Below are 24,878 nucleotides of genomic sequence, written 5' to 3' on the forward strand. Positions count from 1 at the left end.
TATACATATACCTATTTGTGTGTATTTTTATTTAATAAACTGTTTTAATGGCATGTTAATTGCTGCATTTCTATATTTTTGTTATTGTTATTTTATTCTTTAAATATATATACATATGAGATATTGCTATATGAATGCACATATGCAGATTTGTTCTCTTTTTTGAATATATGAATATGCAATCATGAAAGTATTTAATGTTATAATTTTAAAAATATGAGCGTTATTTTTCGATTAGCTTAGTGTTGTAAAATTAAGTACAATGAAACATTATTTTTAATGGATTTAATGTTTAATATTATGCACGTCCATGTATATATATAAATATATTTGTATGTTCATGTGTATATATTGATAATAGAGTGCAACTGTTTCCTCTATTAGATAATAAATATAGCTGCAACCATCCATATATATTTGGCGTGTCTTTAGTTTTTTTTTAATCTCAAACATAAGTATAATGAATAACCCAGCAGTTGTGCATATCTGTGATATTGTACAACTATCTACAGGTATTGCACCAGAAGATGTTGGAAATAAGAACAAAGAAAATTGTAGGATTGATTCCGATTATTTGAAAAATGACTCAGGTGATGAGTCCTACAAAGTATATGATAAAAGTGTGACTATGCCAATTGACAGTGACAATGATAATTACAATTTTTACAAAAGAAATAAATATAAAGGAGGCTCAATACAAACTACATTAAATATAGAAGACAGTGATGTAGATAATACAATCGAATATAAAATTGAAGAAAATGATTTACTCATTAAAGACAATGAAAGTGTGGGTAACAATATAAATAAAAAAGAGGAAAAAAAAATTGAAGAATTGGAGGAAAAAGAGATTATCCATAATGAATTGGATATAAAAGCTATTGCTAATAAAAGTGAGATTGGTGAATGCGCAGACAGCAATGATGTATTGGATAGACACATTCTAAATGAAAAATTGTGTATTGACAATGTAGAGCAAACCTTTGAAATAAGCGAAATCGAAGTAGATACACATAATGGGGATAAGAACGAAATATTGATTTTGCAAAATTTTGAAAATAATGTAACTACGGAGAACATAAATGAGAATAATTTGAAATGTATTGATGAGGTCATAACACAAAGGAATTACTTGAATGATTATGAAAACATAGGAGCAAAACCATTATTGTGTGGTGAAGAAAATGAGAATTGCTCAAATACTATTTTAAAAAGTTTAGAAGATAATTCAGAGTATGATAACTTAGACATTAATTGGAATAAAGCCCAGATAAAGACATGTATTAGAATTAAGCCATCCGAATTTGTAGAAAACGAATCAAAAAATATTATTACACAAAGAGGTTCAAATAAAATATTAATAGATTATGGAATGAAAGATAAAGGTAAAAAAAAAATAGAATTTTTGGTTGATAAAGTTTTTTATGAAAATAGTAAGCAATCTGATGTATGGAATAGTATTTGTTTTTCTATAGATTCAATTTTTAATTTTAAAAATGCTACAATATTTGCTCATGGGCATACTGGGACAGGTAAAACATATACTATGATAGGGCCTGATATTATGGAATTAATTAAGAAACGAAAAAAAAAATATAGATATAATTCTAGAAGGATATATCCAAATGAATTATTAGTGAATACTAATAGTTTAAAACTGTCAAATAATTACAACAGTAATAATTGTTGGTATGATAGAAAGCGATCGTGTTCTCAGCCTCTATTTAATTTACCTCCTAAAGGAATCCCTTTAACAAATAGAAATTCAAGTAACTTTAAGCGAACTTTTGATATACCTTATAATTTTTTTAATTTTCGAAATAATCCGAAAAATAATATAGACTATGTTAATGAAAATTATTCTGGGAAATCTGAGTATTATAAAACATTTTCTGAATATAGAAGTGAATACAAACCTAATTTTAAATTTTTTAAAGACGATATCCAATTAATTTTAAATTCAGAAAAAAAAGGAATTATACCTCGGGCATGTGAAGAAATAATGAATAGGATATCGTTGTTAAGGGAGAAGAGTTCTCGTGAATTTTGTTATGCAAATGAAAAATATAAGAATGATAGCAATGTTGAGGATGAAAATAACGATAATAGTGATGATCGAAGTAATAAATATAAGCAAAATGATGCATTACTCCCAAATTTTAAAGTGTATGCTTCTTATATGCAATTATATAACGACAGAATATTTGATTTGTTAAACCCATGCATTGAATCACAACCATATTTAAGTACATTAAAATCAAAATTTTCAAATAGTACTACATTTGTTAACGGATTATTAACTGTTGAAGTGAATAGTTGCGAAGAACTAATAGAATTATTAATTGATGGTACAAGTAATAGAGCTTGTAGAATAACCAAAACAAATGAAATGTCAACACGATCACATTCTATATTTAAAATAGAATTAAGGAATGTAAATAATTCGAAACCTGAATATTTCAAGTCATGTAGTTTATTATTAATTGATTTAGCAGGGAATGAAAAGTATGTAGCATCTAATGAGAAATCGTATACAACAGAAGTATGTTCAATAAACAGAAGTTTATCCGCCTTGTCATTGTGTATAAATGAATTATCAAAAGGCAATAAAAACATAAGTTATAGAAATTCGATATTAACAAGATTATTACAAGATTCTATAGGAGGATCTAATAAAACAATTTTTATTTGTACAATATCACCATATGTAAAAAATGCACGTGACACATTGTCTTCATTAAAATTAGTATCTAAAGCAAAAAAAATTAAATTCGAAATAAAGAATACTAATTCTTATATGTATGAAGAAGATATAAAAAAATTAAAAAAGGAATTATATTTTTTGAAAAAGTTTGTTTTTTTTCAATATATAACGAATAAGTACGAAAATAAGAAAAGGCTAAAAAGGATAAAGGATTTATGTTTTAATATGTCACTTTATGAAAATGGAAATGATGCTTCTGTTGTATTAAATGATATATCTGAGAGTTGGGTCGATGATAAATGCAAAGGCAGTTGTGTTGTAAGGGAGAATTGTAATAGCACACGAGAAAGTAGCAGCGACAGAACAAATGAAAGCTATGCTAAAGAAATGGAGGAAGAAAAATGTGGCAATAAGGAAAAATTAAAGAGAAATGATGGTATATCTTATGAATCATTTTCCAAATTTAAAAACACAAATGAAAAAGAAATTATCGATAGAAATGAGCTAAATAATGTTGATAGTAATATTTATAAAGGTATAGAAACAATATACAAGGATTATGAAGTTAGTTCATTTAATTCATTATTGCATCAATGGAATATGAATAAATCGAGCATTAAAAGGATAAGAGATGAATTTGCAACAAGTGAAAATGATAAAAAAAATCTTTGGTTCCATCATAATGGAAATGTAAATAAAAAGGGTATTATGAATTTTATTGATGCTCATACTGTTGAATATGAAATAGAAACTGAAGATGAAATGTGTGGTGAAGAGGAGATCGGTGATAATGCAGTTGTTGGGGAAAATATCTTACTTGATGAATATGATAACATGCATTTGGAAGAGTCTGAAAAGGATATATTTTTTGATAAAGAATGTATGGGAAAAAGCGAAAAAAAAGACAAAGTGAAAAAGGATGAGGAAATCAACATAAATGAGCATAAAGAAAAGAATAATGAAAAAAAAATGAAAATAAGCAATAAAAATGATGTAAAAAGAGAAAATATATATAATTTAAATATGAATAAGGATGTAAGCAGCGTTTTTAATGGTAAAACAAATGAATATAATACATCCCCTAAAAAAATTAATAAAAAAGTAAAAACCGAAAGTGAACGAAGAGAAAAAAAATGTCTAAAAGATACGAAGAAAAAATATAATTCTTATAACTGGAATACGGATAGTTATATGTGTGATAATAAAAAAAAGACGCCATTATTAAAGGGATCTAGGAAATATGTCAAGTTGAATAAACTTAATAGCTCATTAAATTTGGAAGAAGAGGGTAATAGTTCCATCGGCCTTGATAATAATAATTATGAGGATGATAGTTACGGCAATTCAAAACCTGGATCATATGGCAATTCTACCATTGCAAGTTTAACTGAGTCAGGAGATAGTGAAAAATGTGTAAAAAATAGTTCATGTATTCCTAAAAAAGGAGAAAGAAATAAAAAAAATAGTAAAACTAGCAAGATGGATGACATTTTCATTAATTCGATAGGGCATTCATGTAATGGCAATTTTATGGCTCAAAATAAAAGTACAAATTTTGTTAATAATGCAGAGATAAATAATATGGTAATAAACAAAGTGAGGGATTATGATAATCTAAAAAGTAGGGGGAAATATAGTGGAAGACCATGTAATGTGAAAAATAATATGGTTGTAAACAATAATGGAATGATGGGTGTTGTTGAAATAGTCAAAAATGAAAATCTTTGTGATGATAAAATTAATATAAAAGATGATGATTCATTTTATGAAAAAAGAAAAGCCGAACGATATAGATCAACTAGTGAGAATTACAACTTGAATAATTTAAGGAATAAAACAATTATAGGAAAAAACAAGGGCGAGTTTTCATATTATATTGAATTTGATGATACAAAAGATGTAAATAGTAATGGTAGCAGAGATGGGAGTGCATATGGAAGTGTAGTGTCTTGTATAAATGAAGGTGGTAATTCACGTGGTGAAAATGGTATGAAATGTAGGGGAAGCAAAAAGAACGACACCATTCCATATAAGAAATTAAAAAATGACGACTCTAAGCTTAATGTAAGAAAAATTGAAAATATAAGTAATAGTGCATATAATAGCAATAACAATCTTATCTTAGAAATCGAACAAAGTTGGCAGAGTTTCGAAAAAAAGTTAGAAAAAAAATTAAAAGAAAAAAAAATACAAAAAGAAATGCAAATAGAAAGTTGCGGTAGAATGAATAATAATTCAAATAAAATAAGCGCACTAGAAGAGAATAAAAATCGGCTAGTAATTTTAAAAAGTAAGTATGAAAAAATATTATCAGACTCGAAAAAGCAAAGCAGAAATAATTTGAAGGATTATTCTTACGATTTGATAAGGGGTAATAATGCTAATACATGTATAGATCGAGAAAAGAAATGCAGAAGCAGCAACATGTGTGGTAATTTGAATAATGGAGAAAATGGTGTAATCGAGAAAGATGGTTCAAATTGCAGTTTGAATGGCAGAAAAATAAGTAACATAAGTAATGATAATATTAAGGAAAATTTTGTTAACAACATTATAAACAACTGTGATAACAAATTTATAGATAAGGGAGATATAAAATATAAAGAAGATTCTATTGATAATAATTATGATCATAAAAATAGTACACACTCGAATTGTATTAGTCATTATAAAAAAGGTATGATAAATAATTTGAATAAAATTGAGTTAACATATAATGATAAAATGGGTAGAGAAAAGGACAGTTTAAATAATACGATGAGTACTAATGTAAATATGAGCAATTTATTAGACATTGAAAATCCTAAAAAGGGAAAAGAGAAAACAGTAAATCAAATTCATAATAATTTGAATAATAAAAATCTTCATTCTCAAAATTTGGGGAATTCCTATATTTATAAGTTTGAAGTTAAAAAAAAAGGGAATATAACAAATGATCGTGGTGAGACAGAAAAAAGAGAAGGCAATAAATATAATTCGATGGATAAAGATATCAAGGAATATAATAAGAACAAAATTAAAGAGAGAAAAGAATGTTTGGTTAATGATCCTAATCAGAAAAATATGTTTTCCATATCAAATAAGGTTAGTAGTGGGATAAGTAATGGTGAAAATATAAGTTTGGTAGTGTCTAAAAATAAAAGTATTATTGATTCAAATAATTGTTATTGGGTTATGAACAGTACAGGAAATAGTGAGTATTTGGATCGAGATATTCGATCAAATAGGCATAAGTATGGAATTGTAAATAAATATGTAGAAAACTGTTATGTAAATACAATAGGTCATGAAAATAATTCAGATACAAAGCATGTGTGCATGGAAAAGGGCAAACCAGGTGAAACCCCTCAAAAAATGCATAAAATAAATTTTTTTTATCAAAATGATAGCAGTAACAATAATAATGATTTTTTTGGAAAAGAAGAACATAATGGGTTGATTCAAAATTACAATTATATGTATAGGCATATTCAGGAAGGTAATGAAAAGAATGAATGTGGAAATAGTATCGGATTACGTAATAAAAATAGTAGAAATGGTGGTTATATTGGGAGCACAAATAAGATAAACAATAGGAATGATATTAGCAATGTTACGAATTTGAATAAAAGTATCTGTGGGAAATACATTATAAGAAACAATATTGTTTGTTCAAATCGGTTTGAGAAATTAATAGAAAATGGGGATAAAAATGAAAATAAAATTTTATCGAATATTGAATTTTTATCGAGTGATATAATTCGAAGTAATAATATGAATGGTAAAATATGTTTTGAAAATAGTAAAGGATATGAATCTAAAATATGTAGGAATAATGATATGGTTAGAAGGAAAGATGAAAATAATGGTACAGCTTTATATGGATGTTTTTTTTCGAACAAGAATAATGGAGATGATGTGGTTGATAATCAAAAAAAAATAAAACAATCAGTTTATCAAGATAATAAGAGGGGAAATGTTCAAAGTATGGAATATAAGAACTCAAATAAAAATCAGCATTTTTCAAATTATGGAATAAATAGAGTAAAATGATATAAGTATAGGAGTTGGCATGGATATATATTCATTTTTGAGATGAAAATATGGAATTTTTTTGAATTCTGATTAGGGATGGTATTACATAAGAATATTTGGAGGGAGTATAAATTTATTTATATAATAAATGATGATGGAAAATGAAAGAAAAGGATATACTTTGGGATACTGAAAGGAATAAGAATTGATTGGAAAAGTGATAATAACAAAAATGTAGATATATGTGAAGCTTCTACAGTGATTATAATAATACGAGTTTGTTTTAATTTTTCATGGGATATTTCGTTGAAACAAATTATTCCAATTGAATTTATGGATTGTTTAAGTAGAATATACATGAATAGACATAAGATTTTCAAAAAAAACAATGTGTGTGTTTTTTTTTTGTTATTCACACAACCTTATATATATGAATATAAGGATTTATTTTAATTATTTTTTTTTAGTAGCCATTGTATTTTGTTACTATTTGCTATGATTGTATAAATAAGTTATTATAGTATATAATTGTTTATGCTTTGTTTTGTTATTTTTCGTATTTTTAGAATTTTTTTTTAATGTTTAATCTTGCAAAAACTATTTATATATTTGAAAGTTGTCTGTTGTTATAAAAAAAATATATTTAAAAGAAAAGAAAGAAGCAACAAATTGTTTATTTGGATGTAGACATATATTATGAAAAAATGTGTATATTCAACATGGGTATGAAAATGAAAGTGTTTGTAAATTTGTCGAAAATTCACGAAGTGTTGTCCTTGTATGGATTATAATGTGGGTCATTTTCTTTTTCCTTAAAATAATCGAAGGTGTTTAATTTTTGTATTTTTGGTTGATAATTATAGTTTAGGTTTTGAAGCATATAATCGAGGTTAATATTTTTGTCGTTTTCTTGTGTTTTATTTTGGAAGGTAGTTGAATTATTTTGTGTCAATTTTGAAGAATGGATAGATATTTTTGCATTTTTCCAATCAGTGTTGAGAAAGTCTTTATCTGTTGTATCTTCATTATGAATATCTTTATCGTGATCTGTTGATATTTCATCTGTTTTAATTTTTTTAAGTTTATTGGGAGAAGTATAAATATGATTACTGTTTTGATCATTTGTCTGTTCAAAATGATTGAGGGTATTATTGTTGTTATTTATTAATTCATCCTTGTGAGGGTTTTTAAAAAAATTTGTTATTTGTAATTGGCCATTAGAATTTTTTGTTTTTATGTGTAACTTACTTCTGTTTAAAGGAGGAACAAAAGTATTATTTTCATTTTTTTTGACATAATTTTGAGGATCTTGAATTGTGTTTTCATGTATGATTGTATTTTTTTGAGGTGACTTAAGATCATGACTAATTTCGTCTTTATCTCCTAAAGTTTTGAATAAAGTAAATGTTTTTTTCATATTTTCATAAAGATTTTTTGCACTTTTTATTTGAGTATTTTTTTTATCTGTATTTTGAGTGGTAATATTGGTTGAAGGCAAATCATGATCATTAGATATGGTCAGATTTTGTCTTATGTCCAATTGGTGATTAGGGGTTTGTTCATGTGTGTGATCATCTTGGTTTGATGTCGATTCCATAAATTTATTATTTTCAAATTCATTAAGTTTTGATAAAAAAATAGGATTGGTAAATTGATCTTCATCGTTTTTAGTTTTTATAAGAGTTATATGATTTTTGATATCATTATTAGGATTGGAATTTTGGGAAGAAAGTAAAATGTTAGACAAATTGGGTTCGTGTTCATGTTCGGATTTTATATTTTTGCTAATAAGATTTAATTCGGATTTATTATCATATTGGGAATCAGTGGGATTTATTTGTTTATGTTTTTCAACAATACCTGGTGATATCTCTAAATATTCAAAACATTCTGATGTGAAATTTTTAAATATTTTATCAAGGTTATTTATGTTGTCCCGATTTTGTAGTTCTTGTTTGTTATCAAATGATGAGTTGGAAAGCAGAAGACGACGTGGAGTTAAATTTTTTAAGAATGGACTTCTGGTAGCATCGTTATCCGATTTTTCCAATTTTTCAAGTTTTAGGATTTTTTCTTCGTCTTCCTCTTCCGTTTGGTCGATTACATCCTCTAGTGAGTCATTCAAACATTTGTTGTCAAATTTCGAGAAGTCAAAAAAAAGTGAAGATTCGATAACTTTATGAACAAAAACATCATCAGAAAGTTTGAAACGATTATCCATATCATCTGAATTACATAAAAGATTTGAAGTTTCTTCTTTGAAAAAACTTCCAAACGATTGATGTATTGGGACTTTTTTGTTCAGAATAAAATCATAAACTTGATGTTGTAAAAATGCATTTTTGATTTCATTATATTTTTCCATTAACTTATCTAATGAATTTAAATTTTGGGGTATTTTATTTTTCCATTTATCATGTGAAATTAGAAAAGAAAAAATATTTTGTATCGTTTTATATTCATATATTAAATTGAATGCAGTTTTTATTCCCATTCCAGTAATATGAAAATCGTTAGTATAATCACAACCACTTAATATACACATAGCTAGAAACATATCAAGATTGAAATATTTTAACTTGTATAATTCTTCAGGCCAATAAAAATTGTTGATATATGTTTTCATGACCTTGTTACAGCTTTGATCAGGATCTTGTTTATTTTGTATATTTTGTTTATTTTTTGAATTATATATTTCTTCATTTGCATCACTACTTTGATCTACGAGTTGTTTATGATTTTTTTTAAGTTTTTTTTTTTTTTTTTTGTCTTTTTTTGTATTTCTTCGTCTTTTGCGACGAGGTATGGGACTTTCATTTTCTTCATAGGAAATAAAAGAATCAGAAAGATTTGATTCATCATTTTGTATACTTTTAATTGGGGTTATATAGAATTGGTTGAAAGAATCAGATATAGGATTTTTGATTTTGTTTATAATATCTGGGTCTAGTAAATCATTGATAGGCATTAAAGTAATTTCATTACATTCTCCTGTATTTTTAAATTTATATAAAACTCTAGGACATCCATAAACTAGCAAATCACTATCTTCACTAATAGCACATGAAATAAAACCCATACGACATAGATAAGACAATTGAGCATCAGCTTCATAAGGTGAAATAATATAATATATATTTTTTTTTTTACAAAAATTAATAACAGATTGAATAATTTCTTTTGATACACTTATTGCTTGAATGCATTTTTTAATTACAAGTTCATTACTTCTTGGGTGTTTAACTTTTTTAATAATTTCAAGGGCTTCTTCTTTTGCTTTTTCTCGTCGTGCTTTCCTTATTAAATTTTCTTTTTTTTTTTCTGGTAGTTCTTCCCCATCAAAAACAAATATAACTTTAATATTATATTGATGAATAGTTTCTAGCATTTTTTCAATAAAGCTTAAATAATTTTCATTATGATTATCTGTAACGATATCAAAGGCACAACTTATAAGTCCCCTATGAATCCAACACATAATATCAACCCCCACGACTCCATTTTCATACTTACTAATATGTGTATTTTTTATTATAGGTTTCAAAAATTGTAATAAATTAGAAATTCCCATTTAGTCGATTATTAATTTTAGTAGGATTAAAATCGAAAGGAAAATTTATAATTTTTTTTTTTCATTTAGTATTAAAAGGGTTTGTATAAACAAGTTAGCTAACCAGAACAAGAAATATATGGTGTATATATGTATAGCATATGTATTACACTTATTTTATGAGCAGGTTTAATAATACATGTATAATATTTGTGACAATGATTAGGTTGTATTCGATTGTGAAATTAAAAAAAAAGTAAGACGAAAAATGGTGAGAACAAAATATATTTAAAAAATAAAATAATGTGCAAAAATACAAAGTTTTAAATAGCTAAATTAAGTGGTGAAAATTGTCAAACAAATATGTTAATTGATGGAACAAGCATTTAAGACATTAAAATTGAAAAAAATAAAAGATAAATAAATTAATTTAAAGTGAAATAAGGAACTAAAACATGTTTTTTTTTACTTTTTTTTACTTTTTTTTATTATATTTTTTTATTATTTTTGATATATATATACTTATATTTTTTTTTTTTTTAATTGTTGGCTATAAAGTCAACTTGCCGTATATTAAATTATGTGTTATTACATTTTAGTGTATTTTTCAAAATATTTATGTTAATTTTTTTAAACAATTATATAAATGATATGATAAATTAAAAGAGGTGAGACAAGATGAGTTTAGTATTTTTTTGTTGTTAATTCCAACTGTTCTAATTCCCGAGTTTCCTATTTTTTTTTTTTTAATAAATAAAGAACGATATATTAAGTTGTAATTTTATAAAATATAAAAAGTTTTAATACAAAAATATATTTGTATTATGGAAGTTGAAGAAAGGAAGGAGGGGTTTTATGAAAAATAAATTTAGCCCATTTTGACTGTTATTGTATTTTTTTAGGTTTTTACATATTTTTATTTATTTTTGTTTATTTTTAATTTTATGTTATTCGATATTTTCTATTTTTTTTTTTTATTGCTTTAATTATTTTACAACAAGTAACGGTAAAATGATGGGAGTAAATATTTAAAAAAATAATTAACATATTTTAGCGCTTTTTGACAGTTTAATGTCGGTGAAAAGGTTATTAAAAAATATGAAAATAAATTGAAAATTGTGAAAAAGGCTAATAAAAAAATATTATATATATATGTATATAAATTAAAATTAGCATGTTTATGTTCCATTATCAAATGGCTATAAATCCAAAGAAAGGCCTACATACAAATAAGCAAGAATATATATTGCAAATTTTTGTAATTCCATAATTTGTAATTATATATATATATATGATTATATGACAAATAAACAGGGAAAGTATGCGATAGTATAATTTAGCATTTTTTGAAAAAAAATAAGTATGTGAGCGTGTTAATCTATGAATTGTCAGTACGTCGTTGTTGTTTACATTTTTTCGATAGATAAAGTATTTGTAAACAAGACGAACTATAGTTTGGGATATACATATATTTTATAGAAGTAATAATTACAAATAAAGTTAGCATAAGAAATGTGAAAAATGGGGGTACTAAAATTAAAAAGCGAGAAAAAGAAAAGGGAAAAGATAAAGGAAACTAAAATAGATTATGAAAGATGTTTTAAAAAGACTAAAGTAAAAGATATAACAAATAAAAAAGATGATGGAAATGAATTTGATATTTCCGTTTTTATGAAAACAAATCATAGTTCAAATAAAATTCGACAAATAAGTTATGGTAAACTAGCTAAAAATATAAAAAGTAATAATAATATACTATTTAATAATATAGAAAAGATATTAGAAATATTTGCAAATGGTATTATTGAAGAAGATGAATGTATAAGGAATTATTCAGCAAAGATTTTTTACTACATCTTAAATAGTTATTTAAATTGTGATTCATATTTTAATAAAATAAAAACAAGTATATTTTATTCTCTAAAAGGGAATATTGAAAAGTTAAGGATATCTAATTTAGAATTATGTTATAATTTGTTTTTTAAAAAAATAGAATATAGTCATAATTTTTTTTACGATTTTTTAAATGCAATTTTAGACTGTTTTATTTCATTATCAATTGATATGAAGACAAAGAGTGTTAAATATATTTTTCTTTTGTTTGAGCAAAAGGTACGATATAAAAGAAATGGAAAAATAAAAAATGAAAATAATGATACATTAAGAACAGTAAGGATGTGTATTAATGAGGATGAGAGATATGATGAATTTGAAAAAAATGATATAAATTTATATTTTAAAAAAAATAATATATATTTAGAAAATGATCAGGATTGTAGAAAAGAAAATGAATATGAAAGTGTAGTAAGACAGAATATGATCAACAATAGTTATGACAACTTTTTAATTAAAAAGGATATAAAATCAAGTATAAATATAGATACTAAAATAAATATATATATAAAAATGTTTAAATGTTTATATAATTATTTAGATGAAATCGAATGTAATAATATGAATATAGATATAATATCATTATATACAAAAATATCAAAATGTATAATATATTTTATAAAAAAAAAAAAAGCAATTATAAAGGTTGATATAATTTTATTAGTTAATAAATTTATAAAAAAAATGTTAGAACTAATAAATAATAAATTAAACATATTAAATAACATATTTAATGTATCGATTTTATTAGTTTTTCGATTTATGGACATGATATACCATTTTATTATTATGATTATATTTTTGTGTATAAAGGATATTAATTTATTTGAAATTGTAAAGAAAAAAATATATATTGATTTTATTTATCTCATTAAATATTGTGTAACGATTTATCTATATGTTCTTACAGTGTTTGATTTTTTTAAAATAAATGGCAATATTACAGATAGTGTTGAAGAATTAGACAAGAGCACTGATATAGATAAGGCTACCATAGATAATAAGCTCAACAACTTATGTAAAAATGAAATAGACAACCAAGAAAAGGAATTTGAGAATAAACAGGTACGTGATCGTTTTCAAAACGATAAGAAAAATTGTAATGACATACAGAATGATATGAAAAAATGGAATAAAAAGGAATTTGTCGTAAAATATTTTAAGATATTGATATATTTTTATGATATATATATAAATATAAAAGAGAGTAAAAAAAAAATGTTTATAAATTTTATTATAACATTAGGAGAAAAAAATTTAATTCAGATAGAGAATAATGAAAATAAAAAATCTATAAACATAATAACAGATTTGATAAGAAAGAAAATTGAAATATATAATTATGATATTGAAGAAAAAATAATTTGTGAATTTTTATTAAATTATATTAATAGTTTTTCTGAAAAATCAATTGAAAAAATAATATACTTATGTTATTATATCATTATTTTGTCTCAAACTAAAAAAAAAGACAATAAAAAAAATGATGACATGAATTTGATAGATTCATTAGAAGGAAGAACAACAGACAAAAGAGAAGATAAGGAAAGTACAACAATTGCTGAACATTTTTTACAAGAGAATTATAAGAATAGTGATAACAATCGAGAAGTGTTGACGTTGTCTTTTTTTACAACCCCATTTATGTTTACATTTTTAGTTGATTGTAGTTGTTTTATAAATAATAATTTTTTTGAAATTTTTTATAAATATATAAAAAGAAATGATAAGAAGAAAATAATGGAAATATTGTTATTTTTACAAAAAGAAGAGAACATAAATATAGTTACAAAAAATATATTTAACAGTTTTATGAATAATTTAATATATTTTTTAAAAAATAGTGATAGTAACATTTTCATTAATAATTTTGTAGGATTTATTTCTCTTATTCAAAATAATTTGAAATGCGAAAATGGGAGTAGTAAATTGATGAAGGTAAATAAGGGATTAAAAATGGAAAACTTTGAAAAAGTGGAGAATTTAATTTCATTAGACATTCGACAAAATTTAAAAGAAATAATTGAAGAAAAAAAAGAAATGCTAATAAGTTATTTTTTAAATCGAAATAATTCAAATTTATTGTCATTAAAAATGATACGAATATTTTATCAAATATATGGAGATAAAAATTGTAAGCTTTTGAATTTTATTTATTGTATCATAATAAAATATATAAATGGAAAATATAGCGATAATTTTATTTTGGAAAAACGTCAAGTTAAAATGTTGTTACAGAGTTTATTTTATGGAAATGAAATAAATGTCCAAACACACTTTGATGACAATAGTGATGAACATATTGAAGAAGAAAAAACATGTTTATCAATGGATAATAATAGATCACGGTTTTATATATTGGACAAATATTTATATAAGGATAATTTTTTAATTTTTTTTTTAAATTTAAAAATTTATAAAACATGGAAAATATTCAAGAATGATGTTTATTCTTTTATTGAAGAGAATGATAATTATAAAAATATTAGTATTGAAGATAGTTTGAAAGATATAGAATATAAAAATTTAATTTTAATACTAAAAAAAATGTCATATATTGTTTCTAATATTAATGTATATAGATTATCAAATTCGGATAAATGGCTAGATAGCCAAAATATAATTATTAGCTATATTTTTAAATTAATAAAAATAAATATTTATGATAAATTATTTGATAATGTTTGTTCAGATGATATATACATATCATGTGATAACATTTTTATAAGTATAAAGATCATTTTTTTCTTTAGTTATTTATCATATTATTTATTTCCATCTTTGTCTTTGCAAAGTTGTGAAGAAGAGATAAAGAAACGGCAACAAACTATAGAATTAAATAATGTTGAAAAGGTGAAAAAAAATTTAGACACTTATTGTATGAATACTGAATGGGTTGAAGAAATAAGGTATTCTAATTTGTTTTCTTTTTTAAAATCATTTTTTACCACCACAAATGAAACAGATTTACAAAATGGGTTTGATGATATAATAGTGCAGATTAATTTTTCAAAAAATCTATTTAATTTAATATACGATAAAAGAAATTGTTTTTATTATTTATCAGCTATTAATGGAAATTTAGATCATACCATTGAATCTGTGGATAATGATTATAGTTTTAGAACCCATAAAATAATCCAAGAAATATTAGATAATTTTGAAAGAAATATAGATATAATTAATTTCAAAGAATTAACAAATTTATCAGTCAGAAAAGTTTTAATATTATTTTCTCTTTCCATTTTTAGAATATTCAATAATGGAAGAAATATATTGAAGAGTCCATTTTTGAAATTGGGAAATGGGGATATAAAGAAATATTCAAACTTTTTAAATTATTTTATTTTATTTAATTATTTTGTATCTCATTTGGATGAAGAAATAAATACAGTAGCAAGCGAAGGTTTTTCATGTAGTACTTACTACACAATTTCGGTAAATAGAAAAAACGTGCATAATTGGAAATGCATTTTTTACATTGTTTTTCTTCGTTATGATGGTTAGCAAGTTTGTTGCTCTCAGCATTTTAACTATGATAACATGATATAGTAATATATTGTTTTACATATTTTTGCATTTTTTTTGCTTTATTTTTGTCAGTTTTTGCTAGACATAATTTTGTGCTTCTATGGGATCGTTGAGAATATCGAAAAATTTGGGGAATTCCCTGAATATGCCAAATTAAAAAAGGGAGAAGAAAATATTGAGGAAGAATTTGAAAAAAAAAGTAACACAATTTTGATGGCAATACGAAATGAATTAAAAAATTTGAATAAAAAATTGAAACACACAATTGAAGAATTATCCAATAAAGGGGAAAAATATATTTTTCCACAAACACAAATTCTTATTAACAAAATTGAAAATAATAATATTTTTTAATTTTTTGTGAATAATATATTTAATTAATTTTGACTATGTTTTTATTTTTTGGATTTTTATAGCTATAGCTTCTTTATGTAGGTTATAATTTTACATTTTTTTAATAATTAGCTTGTTTTATTTATTTATTGCTTTATTTGTTTTATGTATCCATAGCACATATGCTATCATCATTGTAAAAATCCTAGCTCGGGGAAACTATTTTAAATGCATACGATTTCTATATTATTTCATTTTATTCGATATTTGTTAATATTTTTTTTTTATTATACATTTATAATTCAAAAAAATATATTCAATGCATATGATATAGAAATAAAACTTCATCTTATTATTCAGAGGGACTGTAAACCTTTTTAATAATTTTTTAAATGAAAATATATTGAATATTATTAAGGGGAAAATGTCCAAAAAAGATAAATTTTCTTTTAGATATTAGTAATAAAAAATGAAAAAAATAAAAAGAATAAAAATGCTGAAAAGAAATGGAAAGAAATGGCAGTTTTAGGATGTGGCATAGCATTAGCCAAGTTTATATATGTTGTGTACATTATGAATGTTGTAATTGTATTTATTTCTTTTAAATATTTTTTAATTTTTTTTTATAGTGTTGGACATAAAGGGAAATTTGGGCATGAATTTTTGGAGTTTGAATTTAACTCCAAAGGAAGACTGAGATATGCGAACAACTCAAATTACAAGAACGATAAAATTATAAGAAAGGAAGGTTAGCTATATTTGTCAAGTTATATGTTTTTGGATTATATGCTTATGTAACAGTAGTATATATTGTTGTGATGTTTATGATGATATATTTATGCATTTTAAAGTAACACATTATCATAGTAAATATATACGTAACTTTCATCAAAATTTTGTTTCTTTTAAATAGCCTATGTAAGTAAATCTGTACTAAACGAACTAAAACGAATAATTGAAGAATCAGAGATTTGCAAAGAATCTGATAAATTATGGCCAGAACCTGATAAAGTAGGAAAACAAGAATTAGAAATAGTTTTAGATGGAAAAGAATACTTTTTTATGACTTCAAAAATTGGATCTCTATCTGATGTTAAACAATGTGAAGATCCTGAAGGTTTAAGAGTTTTTTATTATTTAATACAAGATTTGAAGTGTTTTATCTTTTCACTTATTTGTTTACATTTTAGGGTAATCTTATATAAGAACAAGTATTTTTTTATTTTTGGTTTTTCATTTTTTTTCCGAATGTATAACATTGGTTACACAAATATGGAAAAGGAACCCAACTTTTTTAATACTGAAATGAATAATACAACCCCAATTTTAATTCATTTTTTTTTTTTTTTTTCAGATTAAGCCAGTGTAGTACTTTTATCCATGGATCTGCATAATGCATATAATACATTTTTATTATTTAAAAAAAATTTTATTAAAAATGTTTATAAAAAATTATTAAACTAGCAATTATTTTAAAATGTGTTATAAACAACATAATTAAAATCGTAAAATTAAAAAAATATTACATAAACATTATGAAAGCTCTATAAATAGAGAATCATCTTCAAAATGTGCATATATGCATATAAATAAAATAATATTAGTGAATTGACAAATTAAATTAATTGTTCTTTAAAGGGGAAATAAACATGTATAGTATTACATTTTTTCAAAAGTTATATATAAAGGATATTGAATTTTATAGTGTTTTTTAAATAAAACAATGGAACCATGCAAAAGCGGGTCCCTTAAACTGTTCACTCGTCGTCCTCTTCTTCATCATCATCTTCCTCATCATCCTCTTCTTCGTCGCCATCTTCCTCATCTTCATCTTCGTCCTCATCATCCTCTTCATCTTCATCTTCGTCATCCTCATCTTCTTCTTCATCCTCTTCATCCTCATCTTCTTCGTCGTCGTCTTTTATTTTTCTCTTCTTAGTCTTCCTTTCTGGATTATCGTCTTCATCATTGTCAGACCATTCAGTGACAGTAGACGAACTTCCAAAGCCGTTTTTTGCATCCGATTTATTATCTTCATTTTCGATATCATTTTCAGTAAGAATTTTTGAAAGGAATAAGCAGCTAGTTGGTATATTTCCTACATGTATTCGCTTGATAACTTTTTTATTTTGTAAATTTAATATATTAATAAATCTTTCATAGCTTGCCGAGCAAAGATATTTTCCATCTTTGTGTAAGCTTAATGATGAGATAGCTCCATTATGTATTCTATATTTTTTTATAAAATTGATTAGAAATTGTTGAAAGTTATTTTTAGCCCACATAACTGGCAAATCATTTCGCATATGTGTTTTATTATTTTTTTGATATTCTTTATAAAATTCATATAATTTGTCTTTATTTTGTATTAAATATTCATCATTGTTAATTTTATTTCTTTCATCATTATAATTTTTTTTTTCATATGCCATTTTTTTTATATATATATAATTTAACAATTTCAATCCAGTTATTATTTCAAATTCATATATATTTCCATAATTATCTGAAACCATAATAAGCTGATTATCTGTTTCATCAAAAGGTTTTAGAAAATATGTATTGCATGATTCTTCATTGTTATTACTAGAATTTTCTGTTTCATTTTTTGTGTCCGAATTGTTGATTTGGGTATCCTCTTCTTCTTTATTTTGTTTTTCAAGATTCATATTATCACAAGCTTTACTATTAGCCAATTTAATATCTTGTATGGTAAATTTTTTATATACTTGATTTTTACAATTTGTATTATTTTTGGTGTCTTGTGTTTTTTCCGAAATAGGTGATGGAACAATGTCATTTGTATTGCTATTAGAATTTTCTAATTCGTTTGTTAATCCAGATGCATCTATGGATTCTACTATTGGTTGATTAGTATGATCAATAGTTATATGTGAATCACTACATATAGATGTAAAAATAAGGTCACTTTCTGAATAATTATGATCAAAATAGCTATATTTATTTTGATGAACATTTTTCGTTTTATAATGATCATAGACATAAACAGGTTTGTTTTGACACCTGATATCATAAAGTATAATTTTATGATCGTAAGTAGAGCATGCTACTATATTAACATTAATTTTGTTTAGGAAAGCTATAGATTTTATAAGAGCTTCACAATTAATGTTTAACAATGTAGGACCTAGTGGTTTTGCTTTCCAAAGATATGTACCCGTAAATAAATCGAATATTTTTAAATTATTTTTATACCCCCCAATAGCTAACCTATTAGTTAATATTTCGTTTGTTGTAACTGCATCTATTGGACTTGATAAGATATATGATTGTAAAATATTGTCTTTTGATATCATATTATTATAATGATATGTTTTACATATATTTTCAATATGAACATTTTGATATTCATTATTTTTTATTGTTATTTTATTTTGGTTTTTATCATCAATGTGTTTAAATTCGATATTGTTTAATACATTTTGTTTATAATTTTTAAAATATACAAGACATTTTTTTTCGATATCATTATTATATTTTATTTCATCTTCATTTTCTAATAAATATTTACAATTATCATTAGTTTTATCCCAATTCAAAAGACTAACATGTCCAGTATTATTAACTGTAACTAAAATTTTGCTATTTTCTAAGTAGCTTTTATATATTCCATTTTTTGTTGTATCACTAGTATATATGGGCAAAAAATGGGAATAATTTTTATATATTTTTTTATTTTTATTGATTACATCTTCATATATTATATTATGATGGTGATTTAGCATTTTCCCATAGACACAATTACTACAGGTTAGAAAAGATAAGGAGGGTACATTACTAATGTGAAAGTCGTCTTCATTATTGTTAATCTCGAAGTTTTCGACTAGCCCAGTTTTTCTCCACAGGGTTATTTCTGTTTCTTCATATCCACTGAAATGAAAAAAAGAATATATGATAATATATATGGGTATATGTGGCAATTAATCAAAAATATAGGGGAGAAGACAATTAATATGATGTACAAACATGTATATATTGGTATATGTAAATATGAATGCATGTTGCAGTTTCTTGAAAGTTGAGCTTTTAGTATGCGAAGAATAAATGAAAGAGTTATTTTTTATTAAGTGTGATTATTCAATTATGTATTTGTTTAATGCATTTATTTATTTTTTCATATTTATATAAGGATTCATAAAATATATTTATATAGATATGCATTGATATGATGAAAATATTAATTACCCATATCCACCAGACCATGTCATTCCGTTAATCATTTTATTCAAATGTGGTTCCATTTCCTGTTCATAAATTGAACTTTTTCTTTTACACTGGACATATTTTACTAAACCTATTTTATCAGAAGTTAATACCTGCATTTTGTTATTACTAATTTGACAATCATAAATATATATATATACATATAAATATGTAATAATAATTTTTTCTCTTAATTTATATTTTAATTAACATTTTATAGAAGATTAAACAAAACCCAAAATACAAAAAATAAAAAGAAGAAATAGGATGTTAGTTTTTATACATTCTTTTTGCTAAAAGGTATGTATTTTGGGTATTAAGTTTTATATTTTTTAAACATAATATTTTGACAAATAAAAAAAAATTATTATTTTAATTTACAATTATTATGATTATTTTTGTGTTCCTTTTTTATTATTTCGTTATATTATTAATATTATTTTTTTTTGGTGTCATGAAAAAAAAAACCTTGAATAATTATTGTATGGGCATGTGACTCCGGAAAATTAACTTGTAAGAACAATGTCAAATGAAGCTAACAATTGATCTACTATATGATATTATATATCAAATATCATGAGAAAAAATAGTAGCAATATTTTATAAGGAGATTATAATAAAATAGTATACCAATTTTATATGAAAATAATTAAATTTTTTTTTAAAACAATTTGAAACAGCGTCCAATATTGTAGGGGGGATTGCTGACAATACAACTCGCAGGAAAAAAAGAAAATCATTTAAAGAACTATATATGTTATTGTAATAATATTATATGAATTATATAGTTATATTTTAGGAAAATAATTAAAAAAATGGGAAATTTTAATGGATTTTTATTTCGATATTATATGTTTTTATACATTTTTGAAACCGTTATTTAAGAATAAATATATTACTTTTTTTTTTTGTCGTGGGACAACATATATATAAAATGTTGTATTAACAAAACGTAGAATGCATAATACATATATTTGAAAAAAAGAACACAATAATGTAAAATATCATTTCATATATGTTATATATGGATAATTGTAAAGGTTGTTAATGTGCATATTTTATTTCACTTATTTATTTCATCTTATGGGTCTAACATTTATAAATATATATTTATTTAGCTCAAATAAAATAAAAATTTTACGTTGTTTTAATGATTTTTTTTGAAATTAATTTTTTTTTTCATGTTTTAAAATATCGTTTACCCATATATAATTAAAAAGGTACAATCTGGATAAAGCACGAGGCCAAATGAATAAAAAATAAATATGCATATTTAAGGGGATTGATATATTCTTTTATTGTTATATTATATGTGCACGTTTTTCGAAAAATAAGTAAACAAACAAAATAATATTTATAAATTTAATATATTTGTTGTTGTCTTAAATAAACATAAAAATAAAAGACTAGTTTCAAAAGGTTATTTATTTTTATTAATATATGACAAATTTTATTTATTTTATATATTTATTCAAAAAGTAGTTATATATTAAAAATGGCAAATCCAATTGTTGGGTGTTTAAACACGTTATCCAATTTTATATCAGATATTTGTAAGGCCCTGGTAAGTTGTGTGGATGGGTCTTTCAAGGCTTTGACATGCCAATAAATAATAAAGCAATGAAATGAAAATAAAATAGAATATATTTAATTGGAAATGGGGAAATGAATAAGAGAGGAAGACAAAGGTATTTCTTTAAGTAACATTAAATAGACAATTTAAGGAATGAGTAAGAAATAGTTTGTAAATATAAAGAGGGTTAAATATGTTAAAACCCAATAATTTGGAAGTTAAAATAATAATAAATTTATTTGACTTTTTAATATAGATACTTTATGTGTATAAACTTTTGGGAATTGGACATTTTTTTGTTATTCATTTTTTTTATTTTTGATAATTAGTTAAATTTCAGATTACATATGACCATAGAGAATGTAATGATCAAGAAATTTTATTTTTATGTTTTTGTTTTTTGTCTAATATTTACATATAGACTAAATGAATAACAATATAGTTATATTTTATTTTGTGATGATAATGGTATTAATGTTAATTGTTTTTTTTTCTCAACTGTTTTGATTATATGTTATTACATTATATAATTTAATAGGCAATAATATTTTTTTTTGTGATTATTTGAAACTATATATACAAACTTAAGAATATATATATAAAGAAAAAATAGTAAACAATAAGCTAATTTAAAAAATAAAAACATGTAAATAATTATAAAAAAAATGAGACAACCCCTAAAATACAATATGGAAATTTTTATATTCATTATTTGCTTATAACTAAAATATGTAATGTTAAAATAAAGTTTTGTTTTTATAAAAATATTTGTAAAGAAATATAAGTCAACATATTGTATTATGTTATAATTAGTTCATAAAAATAATTAATTTAATGTAATAACATTTGATTTTTGGAAATTATATAAGAAAAAATAATTTAAAATATATATCTATAAAATATTATACATAAATGTGTATAATGTGTTTATGTAGGAATTTAAGAATATCATAATATTTCCTTGTTCATTTGTTTTCGTCTGATCTGTTCTTTTTGTTAATATCATGATATTTAGTAATGGTGTAGGAAGTAAAATAAAAAAATAACTACAATATAAAGTTTACGTTTTAATTATATTTCTTTAAAAATGATGGGAATTTATAAACTGCGAAAATTTGGTTTTATATAAATGTACAATAGAGAAATCGAAAAAAAAATCAAATTATTATATTAATTTTTTATTCTTAAAAAATGTGTAAAAATAATAATATTTTAGAGAAGGTTTAAAAACAGGAAAGATAAAATTTTTTTAAGTACATTTTATTTTTCATATATTTTTTTTTACTAAAAAGATAAAATTAACATATACAACATAGGAATATAACAATTTAATGGTGTTAAGGGGGTCAATAAGTTCTAGTGGTTATTTTCTTAATTTGTTTTAAAAGTCTGTTGTATATATATAATTATATATTTTTTTAATTCTTCAATGAAAAATTAAATATTATATATGCATGTGTATAAATTTGTATATTTGAAAAAGTAAATTTTTCGATTTTTAAGAAGGAAAACATTTATATAAATCTTCAAAAAGGTCGTGTGTACTATTAATTAAATAAATAAAATATCCAACTTTAGTAAAAATAAATTAGTGCACATATGTAGAGTTATGGGTATACGTTTTAAATAAAATTTTCTATGTTTAAATTTTATTACACCATGCACACTTTAAGGGAAATTAAACATTTGGAACATTTTTTTTAAATCTATAAAATTGGGAATAGATTTAAAAAATAGAATAGGTAAAAAAATTAATTTTTATTTATAAATTAGGATTGTGGTTGTATTAATTAAATATGATTTATTAATTTTATAAAATGATTTCAAATGGTAAAGAACCATTATTTATATATAATATCAGACATATTCATCTTAGTATTGACATAAATAAATATTTAGTTATATTTATACAAATGTGTAATGTTTTAAAAAACAAAGGACTTGTTATTAATAGTAAACAATAAAAATTGTGAAAATAGAAAAATTAATAACACTGGTTATATAGAACCAAAGTATATTAGTTTATCTATTTTATTAGACTCTTATATACATTACGCATAATATATAGCATAGTATATTAAAGACAAATATAGTTACTTTATTGAAGTCAGTTATTGATATAATTTGAAAATGATTTCCATTAAGTATTTTATTTTTTGCGCCATATGGATCATTCTTTGTGTAAAAATATATAAAAACATGGCATAGTATATATTTTGTTTTATTTGTCTAATATTTACATATATATAATGGACGTTTTAATCTCATTAATTTTTTACAAATATGGTGTGCAATATTTTATTATGTGTCCAACGAAACAAATATTAATCAAATTTTATTTTTATAGATTGGAATGCAAAAGGAAGACGCATTATTTATTCACGAAAGGTAAACATAATATTGAATGGAACTATTTACATAAATAAAAAAAAATTATGCAACCATGGAATTCCATTGAAATTAGATTATATAGACAGTTAAATAGAAATAAAATATAAGGTATATCTATATGTGTATATGTTTTTTTACATCATTTTTGCAGAAATAATGATCAATCAAAGAGCCGTATTTTAAGGTACACAAATAAATAGGAAATAGTATTTTATGTGTGTTTTTATATATTAGGTAGTTATATAGACTCATTGTTTAACTTAGTTTTATAATTATAAATATTGCTTATCTCTTTTAACAGAATGGATACCCCAGATCCAATGGGCGATTCAGAAAATTGTGAAGTTGTTACAAAGAGCCCAGCAGGGGACATAGTAACTGTTTATAATAAACATGGCGAGCCATTATATTTTTATATAAATAAAAAGAAAACAAAAAAAGACTCCAAACTAAGAAAGAGAACTAATAAATCTTAAAAACAAAATAATTTATATCTCATATTTGAGATGAAATACTTTACTATATGTATTATGGAATAAATGTGTTAGTTTATAATACTTGCGAAAAACGCAATTTTGTCGATTAAGATATAATTGTTGTGAATGCTACGGTCATGTTTAATATTTTTGAGCCCATAAATTATATGTCAAATATATTGGATGAAT

General features: G+C 23.2%; 6 protein-coding genes across 6 annotated transcripts; 4 read left to right on the forward strand and 2 right to left on the reverse strand.

Annotated features, from left to right (window-relative positions):
- Positions 1-460: 460 nt before the first annotated feature.
- PVVCY_0602280 (kinesin-19, putative) lies at positions 461-6,736 on the forward strand (the record flags this gene model as incomplete). The annotated part of the gene is made up of 1 exon (XM_008627365.2): positions 461-6,736. One exon carries the CDS (start codon positions 461-463, stop codon positions 6,734-6,736), a length of 6,276 nt encoding a protein of 2,091 aa, XP_008625587.2.
- A 742-nt stretch (positions 6,737-7,478) lies between these two features.
- Positions 7,479-10,289, reverse strand: PVVCY_0602290 (exonuclease I, putative; the record flags this gene model as incomplete). The annotated part of the gene is made up of 1 exon (XM_008627366.1): positions 7,479-10,289. One exon carries the CDS (start codon positions 10,287-10,289, stop codon positions 7,479-7,481), a length of 2,811 nt encoding a protein of 936 aa, XP_008625588.1.
- A 1,500-nt stretch (positions 10,290-11,789) lies between these two features.
- PVVCY_0602300 (conserved Plasmodium protein, unknown function) lies at positions 11,790-16,046 on the forward strand (the record flags this gene model as incomplete). The annotated part of the gene is made up of 2 exons (XM_008627367.1): positions 11,790-15,599; positions 15,765-16,046. The coding sequence occupies 2 exons, from the start codon at positions 11,790-11,792 to the stop codon at positions 16,044-16,046; spliced, it is 4,092 nt and encodes a 1,363-aa protein (XP_008625589.1).
- Positions 16,047-16,449: 403 nt separating this feature from the next.
- PVVCY_0602310 (mago nashi protein homologue, putative) lies at positions 16,450-17,384 on the forward strand (the record flags this gene model as incomplete). The annotated part of the gene is made up of 3 exons (XM_037634146.1): positions 16,450-16,484; positions 16,655-16,773; positions 16,939-17,384. The coding sequence occupies 3 exons, from the start codon at positions 16,450-16,452 to the stop codon at positions 17,382-17,384; spliced, it is 600 nt and encodes a 199-aa protein (XP_037490290.1).
- Positions 17,385-17,782: 398 nt separating this feature from the next.
- PVVCY_0602320 (conserved Plasmodium protein, unknown function) lies at positions 17,783-20,368 on the reverse strand (the record flags this gene model as incomplete). The annotated part of the gene is made up of 2 exons (XM_008627369.1): positions 17,783-19,916; positions 20,232-20,368. 2 exons carry the CDS (start codon positions 20,366-20,368, stop codon positions 17,783-17,785), a joined length of 2,271 nt encoding a protein of 756 aa, XP_008625591.1.
- Positions 20,369-23,952: 3,584 nt separating this feature from the next.
- Positions 23,953-24,689, forward strand: PVVCY_0602330 (conserved Plasmodium protein, unknown function; the record flags this gene model as incomplete). Its single annotated transcript, XM_008627370.2, has 4 exons — positions 23,953-24,003; positions 24,170-24,210; positions 24,365-24,397; positions 24,515-24,689. The coding sequence occupies 4 exons, from the start codon at positions 23,953-23,955 to the stop codon at positions 24,687-24,689; spliced, it is 300 nt and encodes a 99-aa protein (XP_008625592.2).
- Between the last annotated feature and the right edge of the window lie 189 nt (positions 24,690-24,878).

Source organism: Plasmodium vinckei (assembly GCF_900681995.1).
Source record: "Plasmodium vinckei vinckei genome assembly, chromosome: PVVCY_06".
NCBI lineage: Eukaryota > Apicomplexa > Aconoidasida > Haemosporida > Plasmodiidae > Plasmodium > Plasmodium vinckei.